The sequence below is a fragment of the Rattus rattus genome, chromosome 18 (assembly GCF_011064425.1).
Source record: "Rattus rattus isolate New Zealand chromosome 18, Rrattus_CSIRO_v1, whole genome shotgun sequence".
Lineage (NCBI taxonomy): Eukaryota > Metazoa > Chordata > Mammalia > Rodentia > Muridae > Rattus > Rattus rattus.
Window position 1 is genome coordinate 2,679,975 of NC_046171.1, and position 20,818 is coordinate 2,700,792.

General features: G+C 51.7%; 1 protein-coding gene across 1 annotated transcript; it reads left to right on the forward strand.

Moving 5' to 3' along the window:
- The first annotated feature begins 986 nt into the window (after positions 1-986).
- On the forward strand, positions 987-20,460 carry Tmprss3 (transmembrane serine protease 3). Its single transcript, XM_032888791.1, has 12 exons — positions 987-1,129; positions 3,847-3,957; positions 4,876-4,992; positions 5,333-5,456; positions 7,803-7,928; positions 9,254-9,297; positions 9,671-9,836; positions 10,519-10,688; positions 12,699-12,794; positions 14,668-14,810; positions 15,434-15,586; positions 19,177-20,460. Exons 1-12 carry the CDS (start codon positions 1,036-1,038, stop codon positions 19,192-19,194), a joined length of 1,362 nt encoding a protein of 453 aa, XP_032744682.1. The 5' UTR covers positions 987-1,035; the 3' UTR covers positions 19,195-20,460.
- Positions 20,461-20,818: the final 358 nt, after the last annotated feature.

Consider the following 20,818-nt stretch of genomic DNA (forward strand, 5'->3'; position numbering starts at 1 on the left):
TTGGGAGGCGATGTGCCCCCAAAGCATATTCTCCGGAAGCTTAGCATTTACTAATATTGTACTTAAAAAAATAAAAACAAGGTTAGTTTTTAATGGTGAGCGGCTCCATGTGGAATGTGAGTAAACACAACAGGTAGCCAGGAACGAGGCAGACATAGGCTCACTGTTGACGCTCACCAGCCTTGGTGGGGAGGGCTCTGTGGACCTCAGCCTTGGAGGAAGCAGATTCCTAGAGCACCCTGGTTGTGCACTTGGGACGATGACCTGGGGCTCACCTGGGAGCACCTTTTGTTAACTGCGCTCGCTCAGCCCTCTCCAGAAGGTCTCTATCTTACGAAGCAGAGCCCTGTGTGGGTTTGGCCCAAGACGGAGGGTTTGGCCCTCGTGGAGGCTGCCAGCCACTCCTCACTTGGCTGGGTGGCCCGGGTCCCCAGGGCTTGGATACTTTCATTTTCAATTAGGTCACGCTTGATGAGTCAGGGAAGGGCTGTGTCTGTGGGTCGCTACTAACTGAGTGCCGGCGCCCATTCCCAGGTGCTGCCTACATTTTAGGACACAGAAATTGAGTATCGGAAGGCCTTATGTCTATGACAGGTAAATCCTATGGCTAGAAAGAAATATCAAAACGTTGGACAGAGGACGGCCGTCTCATTCTCACGGCCATGGTTTTCTAAGGGGCAACACACGGTGACTTCTGTGTGACAAAAGGGCTTATCTCTAAAAGTGCCACTTGATTGGCTACAGAGAGGCCACCGACACCGCTGATACTTGAAAGGAATTAAAAATTCCGATTCCTGTCAGCTCTGGAAGCCACTCTGCTATTTACCGTGGTCTTGAGAAAGTTGTATTCTCGGTAGACAGATATTTGCGACAAACCCACAGGGGGTGGGCTTCGTGTCCCACTGAAAGGATTTAAAATGGGACAGAGGCACCCCTGGTGCCCACACTCTCCACAGGGGCCAACCCTGCTCACCCCTGGCTAAGCAGGTGGAGGTGGAACCGGAACCCAACATCAGAGGCCCTGAGATAGTCACCATGGGGGAAAACGACCCTCCAGCAGCCGAAGCCCCCTTCTCCTTCCGGTCACTCTTCGGCTTGGACGATTTGAAAATAAGTTCTGTGGCACCAGGTAAGTGGGCCTTTGGGATGCAGGCCCTTTGCAGAAAGGGCGAGTGTGGCCAAGCGTCTGGGTCTGGGGGGATCCCCTTGCAGTCTCTCACTCTCCTACTCAGTCTCTTTCTCTCTTCCCCTCTACTTTCTCTACAGTACTGGGGATCGAACTGGGCCTTGCACATACTAGATAGGCACTCAGTGATTTTGCTATGACCCTCACCCTTCTTGGGCATCTTTCCATCACTAGCTGGACACCTCTCTTTCCTTATCTCGAAGAACTATGTAGTTAGAGGGTACTAAGGAGGAACCTCTTTGGTTCAGGCACTTGCTACGTCTCAGCAGGCAGTGTGTGAGCGTACGGATGCGTTTGTGTTTAAGCTCTCTTCTTGGGGAGGTCCTCAGGAGTTCTGGTTCACTCAGAAGAAGGTCAAATCCTGGCCAGGAAAACTCTGAGCCCTCTAGAAGTCCTTACAAACAGTGGCCACGGCCCTTCCAGAAAATTCAGGCACGCTGTACATCACCAAAGATTAAATGCCTGGCTAGAACGAGTGGTCCAGCTACCCAAAGAAGAAAAGCTGATTTTATGAGTCACATCTATTCAGTAAGCGTTCCCCGCCTGACGTATTTTGCTATGTGCTCTTTGTGCTGAGAGCTATCTGTCGCTTGCTGGTCCTGAGAGCAGGGCTCAGGAGCAATGGGAAGAATGACCCCTGTGTCTGGGTGAGGGTGGGAACTTGGAAGAGTTCAGGCTGTAGTTCTCTTCTGCGTATCCCGGATCCCTGAAGGATTCTTTTGAAGCTATCTGGGCTGCTGATAGAGTTTGAAGGACAAGGAAGAGGGAGTGAGTTTAGGAATTGAAAAGACGGGGTTGGGGATTTAGCTCAGTGGTAGAGTGCTTGCCTAGCAAGCGCAAGGCCCTGGGCTCGGTCCCCAGCTCCGGGAAAAAAAAAAAAAGAAAAGACCCCCCCCCCTGGGTCTAGCCCATGTGTGCTGCGGGAATGTTCTTTCGTTGGCTGTTCAGACTCCTTCCTGTTTGCCACGTTCGCCCATGTCATCCTCCACAGGGTGTGTGGAGACAGGACTCTGTGTGCAACCATGACAACATTTAGGATACATTTCTGGAAGCGACATTCCTGGGTCGAGAAATGTATCTGCTTTTGAGCTGTGTAGATACATCTCCGACCTCACACAAACAGGAAGCAAACAAGACCGGCTCCCCATCAGGTGCTGTGGAAGGAGCCGGCCATCCCTTCCACGGCGAGCACCACTGGCTGTGGTGATAGCAAAGTCATGGTGATGTTAGGATGAACTTAAGTCCATTTTTGTTTGTTTGTTCGTTTCCAGGGGGGCTGGGAGGTTTTCCTGCTTGTCAGTCCTTTGTGGAGCCTCTCTAGAGAGATACATTTTACACAACACCCCAAGTGTCCTAGCTCAGCTTCTACTGCTATGGCCAACACCATGGCCAGAAGCAACCTGGAGAGGAAAGGGTTAGATCAGCTTCGAAGCTTACAGTCTGTCCTCCGGTGGAAGTCAGGGCAGGAACTAAAGCACAGGCCATGGAGGAGCGAGGCTCCCTGGCTTGTTTAGCCAACGTTCTTATGCCATTCAGGGCCAACTGCCCTGGAGTGACACTACCCACAGTGAACTGGACCCTCCAATGTCCATCAAGGACAGGGATTTGTCACTCCCTGAACAGCAGGTGACCTCATCACCCTTGTCACTGCCACCCCCCTCCCCAGCGGGCATTGCCCCTAGTAGGCGGTTCCCACTAGAGCTGAAGAACCCAGAGTCTGGGGACCCCAGTCCTTGAGAGTGGCAAGCAGAGGTGTGGTTTGGAAGCAGACATTTACTGATCTGGGCATTGTGCTACTGGACAACCCCATACTGGGGCAGGGGGGAAGGCGGACAAGCCACCTATACGGCGGCCTCTGCTCACATGTGGCTAATGGTATGGAACAAAGACTAAGGGTGGCCCTCTAGGAGAGAGCTAGCTTGGGATGGTTTGAGAGAGCCCAGTGCCCTCCTTGTTTCAAGCACACAGTATGAAATCTCCACGTCCTCTTCCCCTTGGGACCTGGGACTTCCTTCAATTGTTCTCCCAGGGCTGCTGGGACAACATGACACAGTTGGGTGGCTCAGTCAACAGTCTTCTTGTCTTCCATTTTGGGAGCCAGAAGTCTGAGAGCCCCGATGTCCATAAGGTCCCACTGCCATGGATGTACACAGGAAATTCCATGACTGTGCAGATACAGGCCTTTGGCCAATAGCCTTTGGGGTTCCTTGAATTGAGGACACATCACTCTGCTCTCTGCCTTCATTTTCCCATGGATGTATGTTCCCTTTGTCTCTTATCTTTCTTCTATGCATGTCTGTGTTAAAACTTCCCCCTCCCCGAGGACACCGTCCTACAAGATTAACAGCCGCCCTACGGACCTCATCTTAACTTCTCTTCTCTGTGGTCTCCAAGTAAGATCCCATTCTTGGTTGTTGAGGGTTAGGGTGTCAAGGGCTCCCGGTCAGGATACTTTTCAGCCCACAGCAAGGGGACAGAGAGCTGGGTGAGAGAGACTGACCTAGACAACATGGTCATTCACCGAATAAAGTAAGCTGTCTTTGGGCCAGCATTTTCTGGGCACAGAGGGAACGCAGCACACAAGGCTAGACTTTAAGTTTTCCACCACTCAGAATGGACGCTCCCCAGCTCCCCCACACCCCTATCCCTTTGGTTTGCAGATGGAGATGCAGTGGCCGCCCAGATCTTGTCCCTTCTGCCCTTGAAGTTTTTTCCGATCATCGTCATTGGGATCATAGCCTTGATACTGGCGTTGGCCATCGGCCTGGGCAGTGAGTACCATCTATTATTTAGTAGGCGCTCGATTACCTGGTCTGGCATTTAAACATGCATGAGACCTCCCCCTGCCCCCACGCCCTTGTTGGTACTTGTTGCTGCCTGGCCTTAATTACTGGTGGCCGGTGTCCTTTTGGTTTGATGGCTATGGGATTTATCATCCTGCATGAATGTCAACCCAGTGTGGGAATAGGCAGGGGCCGCTGGCTGTGCTCCAGGCTCTGCCACCCGGGTACCCGGCTGGTTAGAATTACTCAAAGGTAGCAGGTGAAACAGGACTCTGGGATGGGAAGGGGGAGGCTTGGGTGGAGCAGACAAAGCCTTCCATTCAAGTCGTACCACACGCATTGGCTATTTTTACAGGGAGGTATGTAGGGCTTTGGAGAAAGTGGGTCATGGGGAGGAAGGGGCTCTCTCAAGAGCCCATAGTTTCTCGTTTTCTCCTTCAAATAACTGCAGCACAGGGCAGCTTATTTTGCCTTCTGCTCAGCTGTGTGTTCCACAGTTCATTGGCTCCAGATCCAGAGTGAACAGAAGCGAGATGGTTGAGCGGTTGAGCGGTTGAGCGGTTGAACGGTTGAGCAGTCTCATTTGGAGCTCCTGCTGATCCAGCTTAAGGCACTGACTCCAGCCGTGCAGTTTCATTCCCATCTTTGAATCCCTGAGAGTCCGAATGGCCCCTGTCTTGTGATTCCTGGAGGTAGCGATACTGTGGTTGTGGCAGCCCTGCCTCTCGGAGTTCAGGATAGGTGCTAGGCTGAAGGAAACAGGCTGCTGTCTGGGATGTAGTTTCAATGCAGGTTTCATTATTGATGGGCAAGTTCAAGGCCACACGGCAAAGGTACACAGCTGTCGGGGCTGAGCACCGAAGGGGTCACTTGCTGGCATTCTACTGTCCCCTCCCTTTTTCCTAGTCCACTTCGACTGCTCTGGGAAGTACAGGTGCCATTCATCTTTCAAGTGTATTGAACTAACAGCCCGATGTGACGGGGTCCCCAATTGCAAGGACGGGGAGGATGAGTACCGTTGCGGTGAGTCACGTCCCGTTCACGGAAGGAAGTCACAGAGGGTGAACACAAGCAGACGCCAGGCATAGCCAGCATCATGCCCTGTCCCCAGCTGGGACGTGGCTAACTTGGGTTCTTGCATAGAACTGTTACATGTTTACACGCTGAGCTGACGGTGGGTGGGTGGGTGGGTCCCAGGGTGCAAGCCATGGGAACTGCAGCAGCATCTTGGGGGGGAAGGGCTGCAGGTGGGGACAGGTCAGGTTAGAAGAGAGGGATCGTGGAACAAGGAGCTGCAGCCTCTGCCCGGCCTCAGACCGTACTGGTAATCATTGCCCTCCCCCTTCCCCCCATGCCTGACCAGTGCGGGTGAGCGGCCAAAGAGCAGCGCTCCAAGTGTTCACGGCTGCTGCATGGAGGACCATGTGTTCGGATGACTGGAAAAGCCACTATGCCAAGATTGCCTGTGCCCAGCTGGGGTTTCCCAGGTGAGTCAAGGCCCAATGGCTAGGACATCAGAGCAAAGGCAGCTTGCCACGGGACAGTCTAGAGCTCTCTAGATGCACTGACGAGTTATACTCCGTTCTTATAGCAACCTCGTGGGGAGACAGACTCACCAGCTGGGTGACTCCACGTCACAGAGTGTCACATTTGAAGGGAGTTCTCAGGGCTAGATAAGAGACCTTCAATGCAAACGCTGTTAGACATTTAGAGCTAGGGCTAGAGAGGGCTGGGGCTCCATTGGTAAGAGGTCTACCCTAGCGAGGCCAAGGCCGTGGATTCTGTTCCAGCACTGTATCCACCAGGCATGGAGACGCATGTAATTTGTAATTCCTGTACTGGGGAGGTAGAGGCAGGAACAAAGGGAGCTTCAGTTCGAGCTGAAGAGTGAGTTCCTGCCCCCCCGCCCCCAAAAAAGAAAGAAAGATCGGTAACAGAAAGCAAACAGTTCATGTGCCCAGAGCTTCTGAGTGGAAAAGTAAACACTCTGGTTGGTGCTTTGCAACTTAGAGAGCAGATATTGGTTGACTGGCACCTGGCCATGCTGGACTTATCCTTGTCCCCACACATACACATCCTCACGAGCCCCAAGGATATAATTATTCAAGACACCCTTAGCCCCGGGAGACCATTGTAGACAGCGTCTTTCCGGCTTCAGTGTTGGGAGTCAGCTGCTGACTTTCCACACGGCAGCAGCACGCTTTTGCTCAACCGTGGGTCCCCTCTCCACGGCCATCTTGACTCCTGACCCCTGCCTTGCTTCCCTGGAGGCCGTCGATACTGTAGGTCACAGTTTACCACAGACAGGTTCTCGAGTTCCTACACTCGTCTGAGGAACTGAGCAAGGTCGACGGTCGCAAACTCAGAAGTGTACCCTAGTTTGTTTTGTAACCCAGGAAGCAGGGCCCTCAAAACTCCATGGCTATACACGCCTTCTGTCCGGGATCTAAGCCAACGGGATCCTAGATGCCCCGCAGCTGAGGTGTCCCCAGGCCTGACTCCTCTGTACGGCCATGCCTGCCTGGGTTCTGAAACCGGCTGCAACTGGATCTCAGTGACAGCTGCATAGGTTACCAAGAGACAATGTTGGGAATTCTGTAGCTTTACTCCTTAAAGAAGAGGAGGTTCAAACAGCATAAAACCCACGCATCATATGCACGCACGCATGCACAAGTCAGTTGGCTCAAATCTCAGTGTGGATTCAGGCCAGTCTTGTGAGGTTTGCTGCAATTCCTTCCTTAGAACAGATATTAAGCATCTGCCTAAAAAGGCTCTGTGGTCATTAGGGTATAGGCGTGACCCTGGCTATGGCGGCAGTCGCTGCAGCTCTAAGGTGACCTGTGGGCTCCGCTTGTGACACCGAGACTCCCTCTGCCCCAGCTCATTGCCCTGCCCATCTCCCCACGACCCCAACAAAAGCAGGCTCCTTCACACCAAGGCAGCCGACTGCAGCCTCCCCCTGGGGGGAAATGCCTGGCTAGTATCTTTTTTTTTTTTTTTTTTTTTTTCAGAGCTGGGGACCGAACCCAGGGCCTTGCGCTTCCTAGGCAAGCGCTCACCACTGAGCTAAATCCCCAACCCGCCTGGCTAGTATCTTGATGCCATTTTCTTCAAACCTGTGCTTGGCTGAGCACTGCACCGTACTCACTTGAGTCCCGGTGGCATTAACAGCATTTGGGTGCAATCCTGGGTGACAAACTGCTGGGTTAGTGAGAAGGTGGCCACCTGCAGAACACTCTGCTCCCCACCGTCCTTGGGGACTCCTTAAACTCTGTATCCCTTCTCCCTCGCTCCTCTACTGCTGGGTTTGTGCTCAGCCATTTTACTTCATTCTAATTTCTTTAAACCTCTCTTCCGTACCATGGCTGTACATACCTGTTTCCCAGCATTGAGCTCATTTGTTTGGTCCTTGAGCCACTGCCTTCTATGACAGTGCTAGGCAAAGTGGAACAGGCTCTCAAACATCCCCTTCCCCCTTCCCCTCAGGAGCTAGACATCTAGCTGGCTCCCCTCGAGGCGGCCAAATCACGAGCATCCGAGTGAGGTGGGTGGAGACCACCTAACTGGCAGGTCTTTCTTTGTGGCTGGAGCTGGGTGGGCAGAGAGGCCAGGGTGTGGACTGTGGGTCAGCAAGCGGATCTCCAGGCCACAGTTAAACTGGAACGCCTAGCTAAGGTGAGTGCATTGTATGAGAAAAAAAATGAAGACTCTGGTGATTTGCGGAGGGCCAAATGAGGTCCCCAAAGCTTGTAACTTGTCGAGTGGGGGGCGGGTGGGTGGCCGATGTCTCTGTCACCATGACTGTTGGGTCTGGGTTTCCAATGTGCCTGCAGCTATGTGAGCTCAGACCACCTCAGAGTGGATGCACTTGAGGAGCAGTTCCAGGGCGACTTCGTGTCCATCAATCACCTCTTGCCAGATGACAAGGTGACCGAGTTACACCACTCTGTGTACATGAGGTAAGCGGTCGGACAGATGGCTCTGCTGTCTACACTGGGGCCAGGCCACAGGCTGGGTTTGTGATGCTGAGGTGAATTCCGTGAGGGGAAAGAATGTCACCTCCACAAGCAAGGGTGGAGCTCACTGCTGTGGTTAGAGCTGGGGTGGATAAGCTGGGGGGCGGGGATGAATCCCAACCCTGGAGAGTCTGGGTCAGTGGAGGCAGGGAAGGGAGCACAGTAAAGGAACAGCAGTGACAGGTATGCCATTGATGTGTCTGCCTCGCAGCAGGGTGTCACATATGTGTGAGTATGTACGTGTGTGTGTGGGGGTGTATGTGTATGCAAGTGTATGTGTATGCATATGTGTGAGTATGTACATGTGTGTGTGTGCATGCATGTGTGGTGGGAGTGTGTGGGTGTATGTGTATGCAAATGTGTGTGTATGCATATGTGTGTGTAATGTGTATGTGTGGTGGGGTGTGTGTGTGTGTCTGAGTGTGTATGCGTGTGTATGCATGTGTGTGTGTAATATGGTATTGTGCATGTGTATGTATGAATATATGTATGTATATGTGACTACGTATGTGTGAGTACATATATGTATATGTGCATCTGTGAGTGTGTATGCGTGTGTGTATGTTTATGTATGTATATGTATATGCATGTATATGTGTATGTGTATGCATGTGTATATGCATGTGTGTGTGGGGTATATATATGCATGTTTGTGGTGTGGGTATATGTATGTGTATGTTTGTATATATGTATGTGTGTCTGTATATGTATGTTTGTATGTGCATGCATGTGTGTGCATATGTGTATATATGTATATGCATGTTTGTATGTGTACGTTTATATATGTTTGTGTGTATATATATGCATGCATGTGTGTACGTATGTGAGTGTGTCAATGTGAGTATATGTGTGTATGTGTGTGTATGTGTGTAAGTGTGTGTGATGTAAGCAAAGAAGCAGGGACGGGAAGAAGTTAAGACAGCATCCTTTGCAAACGGCTTTCACATTCACCAGTTGCTCCCCAAACCCTAGAACTCTGGGAGAAAAAAAACCTAGGTTCCCTTAGCAACAATCAGTTCTGAGAGAGCTCCCACCGAGGCTCAGGCTAAAGTAGGGAGCAAACACCACAGGTGCTCTGAAGCCAGGCTTTCTTCTGACACCCAGGCCCCAGGTTGGTGTGTGTGTGTGTGTGTGTGTGTGTGTGTGTGTGTGTGTGTGTGTGTAGAGAGAGAGAGACAGACAGACAGACAGACAGACAGACAGACAGACCTCTGCTCTGAAATTAGCACCAGGTTGGCCTGTCCATGAACTGTTCCTTTCCACTGCAGGGAAGGCTGCACCTCAGGCCATGTGGTCACCTTGAAGTGCTCAGGTAAGTGTCTGAATATGGAGGGGGCCACACGGAAGACTGGACTGGTGGAGTCATAGCCCCACTGGGGGCTGCTCAAGACCCCTTCTCCTGGATGCTAGCGTGGGGCTAGGTACCAGGAGGTCATTGCCATCAGGGACACTGTTTATGGGTAGCTCTCTGCACTAACCGCTGTTCCCACTGCCTCCCACAAACTCCACTCACCCCCGAGTCTTCTGTTTGCCTGACGCTCTCATTACCCCAGCTCCAGCTTTGGCAGGATTGTGAGCGCTGGGTAGGGGACAGGAATTTTGCTAGGTAGGAGGTTTGGGGTGCTGACAACATTTCCTCCAGCAAACGTCACAGAATTTACCCATAAACCTTTGTTCCTCTGTAGCCTGTGGGATGAGAACTGGCTACAGTCCCCGCATTGTAGGTGGAAACGTGTCCTCGCTCACTCAGTGGCCCTGGCAGGTCAGCCTCCAGTTCCAGGGGTACCACCTATGTGGGGGCTCCGTCATCACCCCTCTGTGGATTGTCACCGCTGCGCACTGTGTTTACGAGTGAGTGCCCGGGCCGGCTACTGCGGCTTCTGCTCTCCCCAGAGCCTTGTCTAATCCTGGGTCAGCTAGAGAAGGGGTGGTCCGGAAGTGAGGGCAAGTCAGAAAGCCACGTGCAGGGGTGCAGCCCACCTTCCTTACAGTGGACTTGTCTCTGTGTCTGAGGGTGACATGAGCTGGGCTAGCACAGAAACGGTAGAAAAAGGATGTAGGAGCTCAAGGCAGAATGAGATCCATTGAAGTAAGAGTCGTAGCCCTTCCTGTAGCTCACTACCTTGTCCATGGGTACCGTGGGTGGGAGTGCAGGGTACCCAGAGAACACTGAGCCCTCATGACGCTGTGTCTGTTAGGTGTTTAGATGGCAAGGAAGTCACAGAAAGCATCTTAGAGCAAGTGGCCGATTCTCTTTCTATCTCCCGGTTTGTCCAATGGAGAAAGGCCTCTGCGGAGAGCCAAGCTTAGCCCAGCTCTCAAATGCTTGTCTCTTGGGTGTCGCAAAGAGACTGGCCTGTCTGGGATGTACATGGGTGTGGCCTGCGTTCCTACAGGACTTGGGAGTGTGGTCTATGTGGGACACAGATGTGTAGGGCATTGGGTCATCTCCACCCGGTTTCCCTGGGCTCTTGGGACAGCAGAGCTCAACAGGGCTGGGTCTCTCCTGAGATTCTCTGTCTATGATTTCCAGCCTGTACCACCCCAAGTCCTGGACTGTCCAGGTGGGTCTCGTGTCCCTGATGGACAGTCCTGTGCCCTCCCACTTGGTGGAGAAAATCATCTACCACAGCAAGTACAAACCAAAGCGACTGGGCAATGACATCGCCCTCATGAAGCTGTCCGAGCCACTCACCTTTGACGGTACGTTCAGGCCTCCACGCCGGGCATTTGCTTCTAGCTTGTTTTAAGACCTTGCCTGTTGAAGCATTGCTATAATGGCTGCTTTCCCATCCCTTGCTTGGAAATTTCAAAATCTGATTCAGCTGGGTGCCGACATAGGTGCATTGCATTTGCTCATTAAAGGTGTGCGTGCGTGTGTGCGTGTGTGCGTGTGTGCGTGTGTGCGTGTGTGCGTGTGTGCGTGTGTGCGTGTGTGCGTGTGTGCGTGTGTGCGTGTGTGCGTGTGTGCGTGCATGTGTCTGAGTGCTTGAGTGCGCACGCAAGCACATGCACATACGTGCACATATGTATGCATGCACATAGCGGTCAGAGGTCAATCTTGAATGTTATTCCTCGGGGACCATCCACCACCTGTTTTTGTGTGTGTGTTTTGGGGGGGGGGGAAGGGCACAGGGTCTCTTCCTGATCTAGAGTTTCCTAATAGTCTAACTGGCCAAGAACCAGAGTTGCCCCAGGGACCCTTCTGTCCCTACGTCCTCAGGACTGGGTAACAGACTCAATGCCACTCCAGCTGGCCTTTTACGTGGGTGTCACGGGCCAAGCTCAGGTGTTCATGCTTGTGCAGGCGTTCACTTCGCCAGCCAAGCCACCTGCCCGAGTTAGGTGTTTTCAATCTGAGCATGTTAGGAGACGGAGCCCTTGCTCAAGATTTCAGCCTGATTTCTTCAGACTTGGCTTATCGATCTCGGCTGTCCCTCTAGTGCCAATTTAATCTCACAGCCTCCCAGTTCTGCTCTGGTCTCCTTCTGGTGCGAGCTGCAGATAGAAAGAACTCTAGGCCAGTAGGCCAGGCCACCTGGTGCCTCTAGGTGGTGGAAGAGAGTCGCCTGTCCTCAGGGACCCAGAGTCGAGAGCATTTTGCTGTCCTGGCTTTTGCTGCTTGGAGCCTCTTGTAGGGCATCCCCCATGGAAAGAGTAGAGTCCCAAGCAGGGGTAGCTTGAAGACTTGCAAAGAACCTGCCTCTTTCTTACCATCTGGAAGGTTCTAGGCATCCTCAGCTCCCTGGGCATTCTAGAGCCGACCTCTCTCTCCTCTCCTCTCCTATTCTTATCTGTGAGTTCCAAGCTCAGCCCTCTGACCATTAATAGAGCCCTGCTAGAACTCTCAAAATTCACAAAATGCAAAGCAGGAGGAATGTGGCTTAAATAAAAGTCCTGACCATCCCAAGGATAAGCACCCTGGAGGGGCAGGAAGGGCCGCTTCCAAGGTAGACTCCCATTCTTGGCAGCAAATCTGTGTGGTTTCAAGAGAAACTGAGAGAAAAGTTGCTTGGGTCGGGTGGGGGCTGCCGTCGATATTTGATTCTAGAAGAGGAAGTGTCCGCAGTGTACTTGGCTAAAGAGTTAAATAGTTCATAGTTAAATATGTCTCTACCCTTCTCCAGTTTTTCGTTATCAGGATGGGGAAAGGGGGGGAGGGGTGCGTCTCAAGTGCTGCTCCCATGGAAGCCATGGGCATACGCAGCTGCTTGACTTTGCTAGGGTATCAGTGGCACAGCCTAGATACAGACCGGCTGTCACCACAAACACCAGAGGCAGCGGTGTGATGTTCTGTGAAACCCAGTAAAGACTTAAGTCTGGTCCCGGAGAGATCAACTGTGTGGCCACCGGTGAACCAATGTACATTTGAGCAAGAAAAATCTTGTCATAAATCCACCAGTCACCCTTATTTATGTCTCCTGTGGTTCTAGCAACTGTGGAATGAGGTCCACATAGGCTACAAGCTGGAACTGTCTACTGTCCAACTGTCCGGCTTTTGACAGCCGTGTTTTGTTGCTGGGCTCTGGATTCATGCCACAGTCTAGGGCCAGAGTTGGGAGATGAGTGGGCGTGGCTTCTGCTCCTAGCAGGCTCAGCGACCAAGGCTCAACCGCTCTCTAGGGGGGTGGGTTCAGAGACCTGAACATAAAGTCAGTTGATTTCTGGGACAGTGGCTTCAGGGACCTCACATCATTGTGCTCCTTCTAACAGAGACCATCCAGCCCATCTGCCTGCCCAACTCTGAAGAGAACTTTCCAGATGGGAAATTGTGCTGGACCTCAGGATGGGGAGCCACAGAGGACGGAGGTCAGTGGTCCGAAGGACCCCTCGGGATGTTTGGAGGTCCCAGCTCAGGGTTAGGGCCCTGACTGTTCACAACAGCAGTACGCTGGGTAGCCATGGGCCACCACAGTGTCGTTCCTCTTTGGACAGTGTGGAGTTTTGAGGCTCCATGGAGGAATGAGCTATGGGGGAGAAGTGGAGTTTTGAGGCTTCATGGAGGAATGAGCTATGGGGGAGAAGTGTGGGTACTTCTCCATGGCGAGGCCTCCTCCCATCCCTCCCTCCTGCTCCTTCTCATTCTCCTGAAGCAAGTGTCCGAAGCCCACCTTGATGAGCCTTCAGGCTTGTGCCAGCAGGCAGGTACAAGATGGAGAACTCTTGTCTGAGAGAGTCGGCACCGTGTGTTATTTTCTCCTACGAGCATGCAATAAAAGGCATTACCCAGGAACCTCCACCGCTTTGGTAGCGGTAATACTGTCAGGGATGGTCATGTCCTTACTTGCTAGGGACATCTGTGTCCCTTGCATCAAGGAACAGGGCTGACACGGTCTCTCCAGCAATGGCTTTCCCCTGTGCATTTTCTAGGCACAGGCTAGCCTGCTGTCACTAGAAAACTACCATGGTCTAGATGCCCCCCCCCCCAAAAAAAAACTCGACAGGGCAGACTTGAGTCCTCTCTTATTTCTGAAGTCTGAAGTCTCAGGTGGGGTCTGTCCCAGCATCTGTCCAGTGTCTGTTGGCTCTAGCTTTTCCCAGTGTTCCTTGCCTGGCTCTTACGTCTATCCAGTCCCAATGTCTAGGTGGTTGTTTGATTTTTTTTATTTTTTTCTATTTGTTTTGTTTTTTTCCCCCCTAATGTGAGTTCTGGGTATTGAACCTGCCACATTACAGGTTGATCCGTCTCCTCATTCCCTTGACCCCTGACCCCATGGTATCAGCTGTCGGATTTAGAGCCTGCTTCAAACGCAAGATGACCCAGCCTCCAGATAGGACTTGATCCAGAGTTTAGCAGCTTCTGCTCCAAACAAGGTCACCCATCTTAGTTACAGGCAGGCAAATAAGAAGGGGGTTATAATTCAATCCACGAGGGAAGCTCCGGGTCTCCCTTTGGAGACATACTCATGCGGGGTCTCACTACAGCCCAGGCTGACCTGGAACTTACACTGTAGATCAGGCTGGCCACAAACTTCACAGTAAGCCTCCTGCCTCAGCCTCTCTAACTCCAGGAGTCAATGCCCCGTTTGTTCATTACCTTCTGGTCATAGGTCAGAAGTCACCATCCTGCCTCAGGGGTCACTAGTGCTATAGGCTGGGTCCTCAGTTGGCTCTGGGGATGATGACAGCTGTTGTCCCTTTGTTCTTATACTCCTGGACTTGTGGCCTCCTCTTCATCTTCAAGGCCAACAGGCTGATCTGAATCTAAGTTTCTCTGATGCCACCTACTTCATGTTGTTGATATGTCCTTATAATCTTAATGAATTTACCCAGCAACCTTTGGGCTATCTCACAGTCGTACCCTTGACCACCTGTGAGGATCCCTAGCTAATGGCACGGTCACAGGTCCAGGGCCCACACCTGCATTTGGAGGGTATGTTACTGCTGACCACATCCAGTTCTGTCCAGATGTGGGCGGCCTTTGGGGCTTCAGTTTCCCTTTTGTAATGTGGATTGACCGGCGTGGGTCGAGGGCTTGGCTGCCTGTGGGACAGCACACCGAGCAGGGGACGCTCTGAGCGCCATGGCTTCCGGGATAGACTACTGTCTCAGCTACAGTAGACCTGGCCTTTGCTGTGACTTCTCCACATCAGGTGGCCTGTCCCACGTCCCCTGCTCTCTCTCTCTGCTCTCTAAGCTGGACTCCCTCTCACGGCGCATTTCTCACATTACTTCGAGGCAGGTGACGCCTCCCCTGTCCTGAACCACGCGGACGTCCCTTTAATTTCAAACAAGATCTGCAACCACAGGGATGTGTATGGCGGTATCATTTCACCCTCCATGCTCTGTGCGGGCTATCTGAAAGGCGGTGTGGACAGCTGCCAGGTAAGCGACTTCCGGTAACCCTTGGGGCCACAGCAACAGGCAAGGGTCCAGTTTAGTGGCCCAGCCCATGGGACAGGCCCCTGCCAGCTTCCCCATGACGGAACAGAAAGCAAATTTACATGGCACAGGGAAGGAATTTGCTTAAGATATCCCTTGGCTTTCTTGGTGGCCCAGCCTGTGTTTACCCAGTCTTTCAGGGCACATGGGGGTGTGGCTTCTCCTCATCCCCTCTAGCCCGATTCTGAGTGTGAAAGGGGGCTGTGAGCTGGTGGAGCTGGGCTTGTAAAAGCCACGGTGAATGAGACTCAGTACTTCCTGTGGACACAGAGTTCGGTCTGGGAGTTCGGTCTGGCTCATGCAGACCCCCTCTCTTTCAGTTCCGTGGGCTACACAGGCCACCGTTGACCTTCACAGTTTAGCGTTTGGGATCTGAAGGGAGACATAGGTGGAGGGAAACTTTCCCACACAGTCAAGGAGCCACGTCTTGAGAGTAACAGAGACCGTTCTAGAAGTATACGGGGAGAGGTGTGCACATGGTTCACCTATAATATGACATGGGAAGTGCCACCAGGACAGTGTAGCTGCTCCAGCCTCTTTGACCTTTGACTCCTTCTGTCCTGCAGGGAGACAGCGGGGGACCCCTGGTGTGCCAGGAGAGGAGACTGTGGAAGTTAGTGGGTGCGACAAGCTTTGGAATTGGCTGTGCTGAGGTGAACAAGCCTGGAGTCTACACACGAATCACCTCCTTCCTGGACTGGATTCACGAACAGTTGGAGGTGGGTGGAGTGGCCCGGTTGGAGGTGGGTGTGACTCTCCACCAGCTCCCGTGTTCCCTGCACCCAGTGTGACCACAGCTCTGCCACGGGGAGCCAGGAGGAGGTGGAAAGGATGTTGACTCTGCAGTGATTTGGAGGTTCTGGGTATCGGCCCCAGAACACGGCTAATCCCACAGGTGTGATCCAGGCATACAGGGGAGGGGCTGGAGGAAGGGCCCTGCTTGACTCAACAGGGACAAAGGTGACCAGTGGATGAGCTGGGAAGTTGATCCCCTGCTGAGAACCAGGACTGCTTTGCTTCAGGGAGGGGAAGCAGGACAGGCCTGTAGAGGCTCCTGGTCAGAGAGAGGAACCCTGAGCCACCACAGAACTGAGAGTCACCGGGCAACAGGCAAAGAGATGTTCTGATAGACACAGGCCTTGCAATGAGAGTCAGATGTCACAACCCCCGTCTCTCCTGAGAGGGGAAGGGCAGTAGGGAAGCAAGGCCCAGCCACACACCAGGCACCAGGCAAACATTTACTGACTTTATCTCAGACGGGTTTTACATCATCCCCTAGTTCACTTTCAAAGATATTTTCTCCTGACATGATAGGAGTGAAATTTATGTAATGTGGACAAACATTTGAAAGACAACAATCCCATGGCCTTTGACGCACTTACACGTGCAGTCACGCCCTCTGCTCAGTTCTAAAAGTCTCCTAACATCGCAAGGGAAACCCATATCCCATCCTGCCCTCCGGCTTTCAGAGACCACTGTGGGGGTCCAAAACCTTTATAAGTTGTGTGTGTGTGTGTGTGTGTGCACGTGCGCGCATGTGTTTATGTATGCGTGTGTATGTTTCTGTGTCTGTGCATATGTGGGAGCAGTGTGTCTGTATGTGCATGTCTGTGTGTATGTGGTATGTGTGTGTGCACGTGTGTATATATGTGTATGTATGTGTGCATGTGTGCATATGTGTATGCATGTGTATGCATGTGTGTTTATATATGTGTTATGTGTGCATGTATGTGTGTGTTTATGTGTGTCTGTGTGCATGTGTTCACATATGTGTATATGTGTGTTATGTGTGAATGTATGTGTATGTTTATGTGTGTCTGTGTGCATGTGTTCACATATGTGTATATGTGTGTTATGTGTGCATGTATGCATGTGCATGTGCATGTGTGTGTATATGTGTTCATGTCTGTGTATATGTGGGAGCAGTGTGTCTGTATGTGCATGTCTGTGTGTATGTGGTATGTCTGTGTGCATGTGTGTTTATATATGTGTTATGTGTGCATGTATGTGTGTATATGTATGTCTGTGTGCATGTGTTTGCGTGTGTATATGTGTGTTATGTGTGCATGTATGCGTGTGCATGTGCATGTGTATGTGTGTGCATGTGAGTACAGTGCCTTCAAAGGTTAGAAGGAGACGTAGGATTTGGAACTGGAGCTACTGTATTACTGGATTATTGTAAACTACCCGTGTGGCATCTGTGGATCAAACCCAGGTCCACTGCAGTATAGAGTGGCATGTGCTCTTCAGCACTGGGCGGCCTCAAGGACCTTTTTAAAGGGTTCTTGTCATTTGAAGCAGTTGACTAAATAAGAAAAGAAACCGTCAAGAACTCCCTTAGCCTTCCTCAGGGGTTAATTTCTGTTTCTTTCCTTTTTAAATGTTAGTTTTATTTTATGCGTATGGGTGTTTTGCCTGCATATGTGTCTGTGCTCCGTGTGTGTGCTTGATGCCTGGGGCCGTTAGAAGAGGGCACCAGATCTCCTGAGACTGGAGTTACAGACCGTTGTGAGCTGCCACGTGGGTGCTGCAAATCAAACCCAGGTCCTCTACAGGAACAGCCAGTGCTCTTAACCTCCGAGCCATCTCTTCAACCTGCAGAAGGGGAGGCTGCATGTGTCAGTGTGTCAAATGCCGTGGGGTTGATGTCTTTTAAAAAGCTCGTCCATGTTATATAAATTATTATTGCTAAGTATAGAAATTATACTCTTTTTTTCATCATTGGTTTAATGCAAGGTCTTCTTTTTGTTTTCTTCACTTTTAGTACTGAGGACTGAATGCAAGGCCTTGTGGGTACTTGATGGGACTCTACCATTGAGCTACACCCAAGCTGTCTGCTTCTTCATCTAAATGAGGAAGGACACTGAATGGGACTCCTGTGCTGGGGTAGGGTAGGGATGAGGTGGTGGCAGGTGAGGCCCGGGCATGGTCAGATCTCAGCCACACTAGTCATAGCTGTGTCTTTCCACAGCCTTGCGTCCATCTTCGGTGCATGATGGAGCTCGTGGGGCTGGCCTAGTGTAGGCCTGGCTGCCAGTCAGAGGCCGGTAGAAAGCTCCCGGCTGGAACAGTCCGTTGGTTCTATTATGCATTTAGTACCACAAGCTCCTCTTCAGATCGGGATTTAGCTAACTCTTGTCTTCCCCTTGTGCGAAGGGGCATTTGAGCAGGTGATGTCCTTACACAGAGGCCACTGAAGGCACTGTGCAGATGGGCCATGTGCACCTGGGAGGTGTGGCAAGGGATGGAGGAACCTCAGAAAGCAAGCTTGCCTTCCTGTGGTTATCTCGTGGGACACAGGTCCCGCCTGACTGTTCTGGAACTCTAGACCACCACAAAGCCAAGAGACTGCTCCTTGGATACCTCACGTTGTCCAGGAATATGAGGCAGTCAGAGACTCAGGCTGGGCATCCATGACAGGAACAGGGTCCTAGCCAGTGTGCTCTCTATGTTGTACTCCAAGATGAGTTCTACAACATTCCTCATGATAGATAGGAATTCGGATATGTGAGGGTTCCCAAGCTGGTAAGGACTCATGGGCACAGCCATACCCAGATCAGAACCTCAATGACTGGAGTCCCAGGACCCTCTTCCAGTCTCAGTTGGGGGTCTGGGGTAAGGACCAGGTGACCTTAATGTTTTGAACATCATTTGAGAAAGGCTGGTGTATCAAGACTCACTGGCAAGCAGGAAAGGACCCGGCTGTTTTCTGAAGTGTCTTGTTGTCTGAGGGGCTTCACTATGGTGGCTGGCTGGGCTTTTGACAATCTCTCAGGGCATCTTAGTCATCAGCTGCCTCTGGTCACTGAGGACCTGCAGGAGATGTCACCTAAATCACTTTCCAAATAGCTCAAGGAAGATCCGGAAGCCCCCCACCCCCACCCCTCCACTCTGTAGGAAGATTGCCAGGTTTGACTTGTCCCATGGGAGGTCCTTCCAAAAGTCCTCTCCCTTTGTGGCACTGTCCCATGTCAGGCCCCAGGCGTCCCCACGCCATCATTCTCATCCTACCAACCAAGTTTCCCTAGGCAGTTAGGGCTTAAAACAAAAATTGTTCTGTTCCAACTAAGTCCCCAGGAGCATGCCGCTGAGAACCAGCACCCGCGTGTAGCAGTCTGTGGGACAATCTTGGGCAGAGATGAAACGTGCAAAGGGCTTTCTGAGTGGGTGCCATCCAGAGCTGGCAGACTCTTCCCTCCGAAACACAACCCTCCTTAGTAACCACTGAGGACACCTGGTGGGAAATCTGTCACCATGTCCAAGACATGGTTTGCAAGGGAAAACCAGTGATCTCTGTTTTCACTTCTAGAGAGATCTGAAGACTTGAAGAAGAGGGAACAAGCCGGCACCTGAGCTCCTGAGGGGTGGACACTGCACGAGCCTTCCCTGGACTCCGGAGTGGACATGTTGGATGCGAGTACCAGCTCTTACCACCCTGCCCATGGCGGTGAAGCATATCCATCCACTGGGTTGAGAACCCTTCCAACCCTGACACCTGGAGTTGCTTGCTGCTAAAGCCCCTGGCCCCTGGGCTTTGAGGCTGAAACAACCTTGGACTCATGTACACAAGCGGCACCTTTCCCGGTCACCCCCCACCTGCCCTAGATTTTCTCCTCAGAGTTGCTGCCAACACTGGCAAGCTTTCATGCACACCCATTGAACACCAGTTGGTACAGGAACTGCTGGTGTGGATTGTTGAAGATGCAGTCACCCATTCATTCTAGCTCCGGGCTCCAGATCTCAACCCAACTGCCTACTTCCAGGAGCTGGTTTCGGGAGTGGGGAACTTAGTCTCTGACTGATTCAGCCTGAGGTTTTTTTTTTTTTTTTTTTTTTTTTTTTTTTTTTTTTGGCTCCGCTGTTTTCTCACAGGATTTGGTGCTTGACGAATTTCTCACTTCTGAAAGGCGTCCCTTTGCTTAGCTTGGCCTGTCCTTGGGCTTGAGTGAATGCGTGGCCATGGGCCACGGACACTGAAATCACAGGCTCACCTCAAAAGCCGACCAGGCTACACATGTCGGGAGTTTGCATTTTCCTGTTAGGTTTCCCAGCATATCAGAAGTGTACCATATTGTACTGTGGGACTCATAAACAGAGTAAGGACACAGGCCAGGTGAAGACAAGACTGGACACTGAAAGCAAGTTGAATAGAGGGGTTCTAAGTAACAGGGTCTGCCCCACTTGTCCTCCATGAACTCGGCTAATGGACCACAGCCAATGGTGTCCACAGCCCCTCTTACATGGCTTACAGTCCTGAGGTCCCTGTATTACCCAGTAACAGAGGAGGGTTTCGTGAGACACAGGCATTGGTCGTTTAAGCTTGTCACAGATGAAGTCTTCAGAGTATGAATCAGTTGCTTTGTGGCTGCAACAGAAAATGGTGTGTGTGTGTGCATGTGTGCATGTGTGTGTATGTGGTATGTGTGTAGTATGTGTAGTGTGGGTGGGGCACATCACCAAGACAAACTGCCACATAATCATTGAGCTTTGACCCAACTCTGTCCAAATTAGAGCCCCCCTCTATGGATGTAATTTATCTATTAGTCATGGGAAGAAATGACAAACACAACTGGAAATAAAGCACAGAAGTTATAAACACATATGACCACTCCCACTGACATATCACAGTTCATCACCCAAAGCAGTGAGGGCAGGAACTCAAGCGGGGCAGGATCCTGGAGGCAGGAGCTGGTGCAGAGGCCACGAAGGGATGCTGCTTACTGGCTTGCTCTCCCTGGCTTGCTCAGCCTGCCTTCTTATAGAACCCAAGACCACCAGCCCAGGGATGACCCCGCCCACAATGGGCTGGGTCCTCCCTCATCCATCACTAATTAAAAAAATGCCCTACAGCTGGGTCTTATGGAGGCATTTCCACAACTAAGGCTCCCTCCTCTTTGATGACTCTAGCTTGTGTCAAGTTGACATAAAACTAGACGGCACAGTAAGAGGGC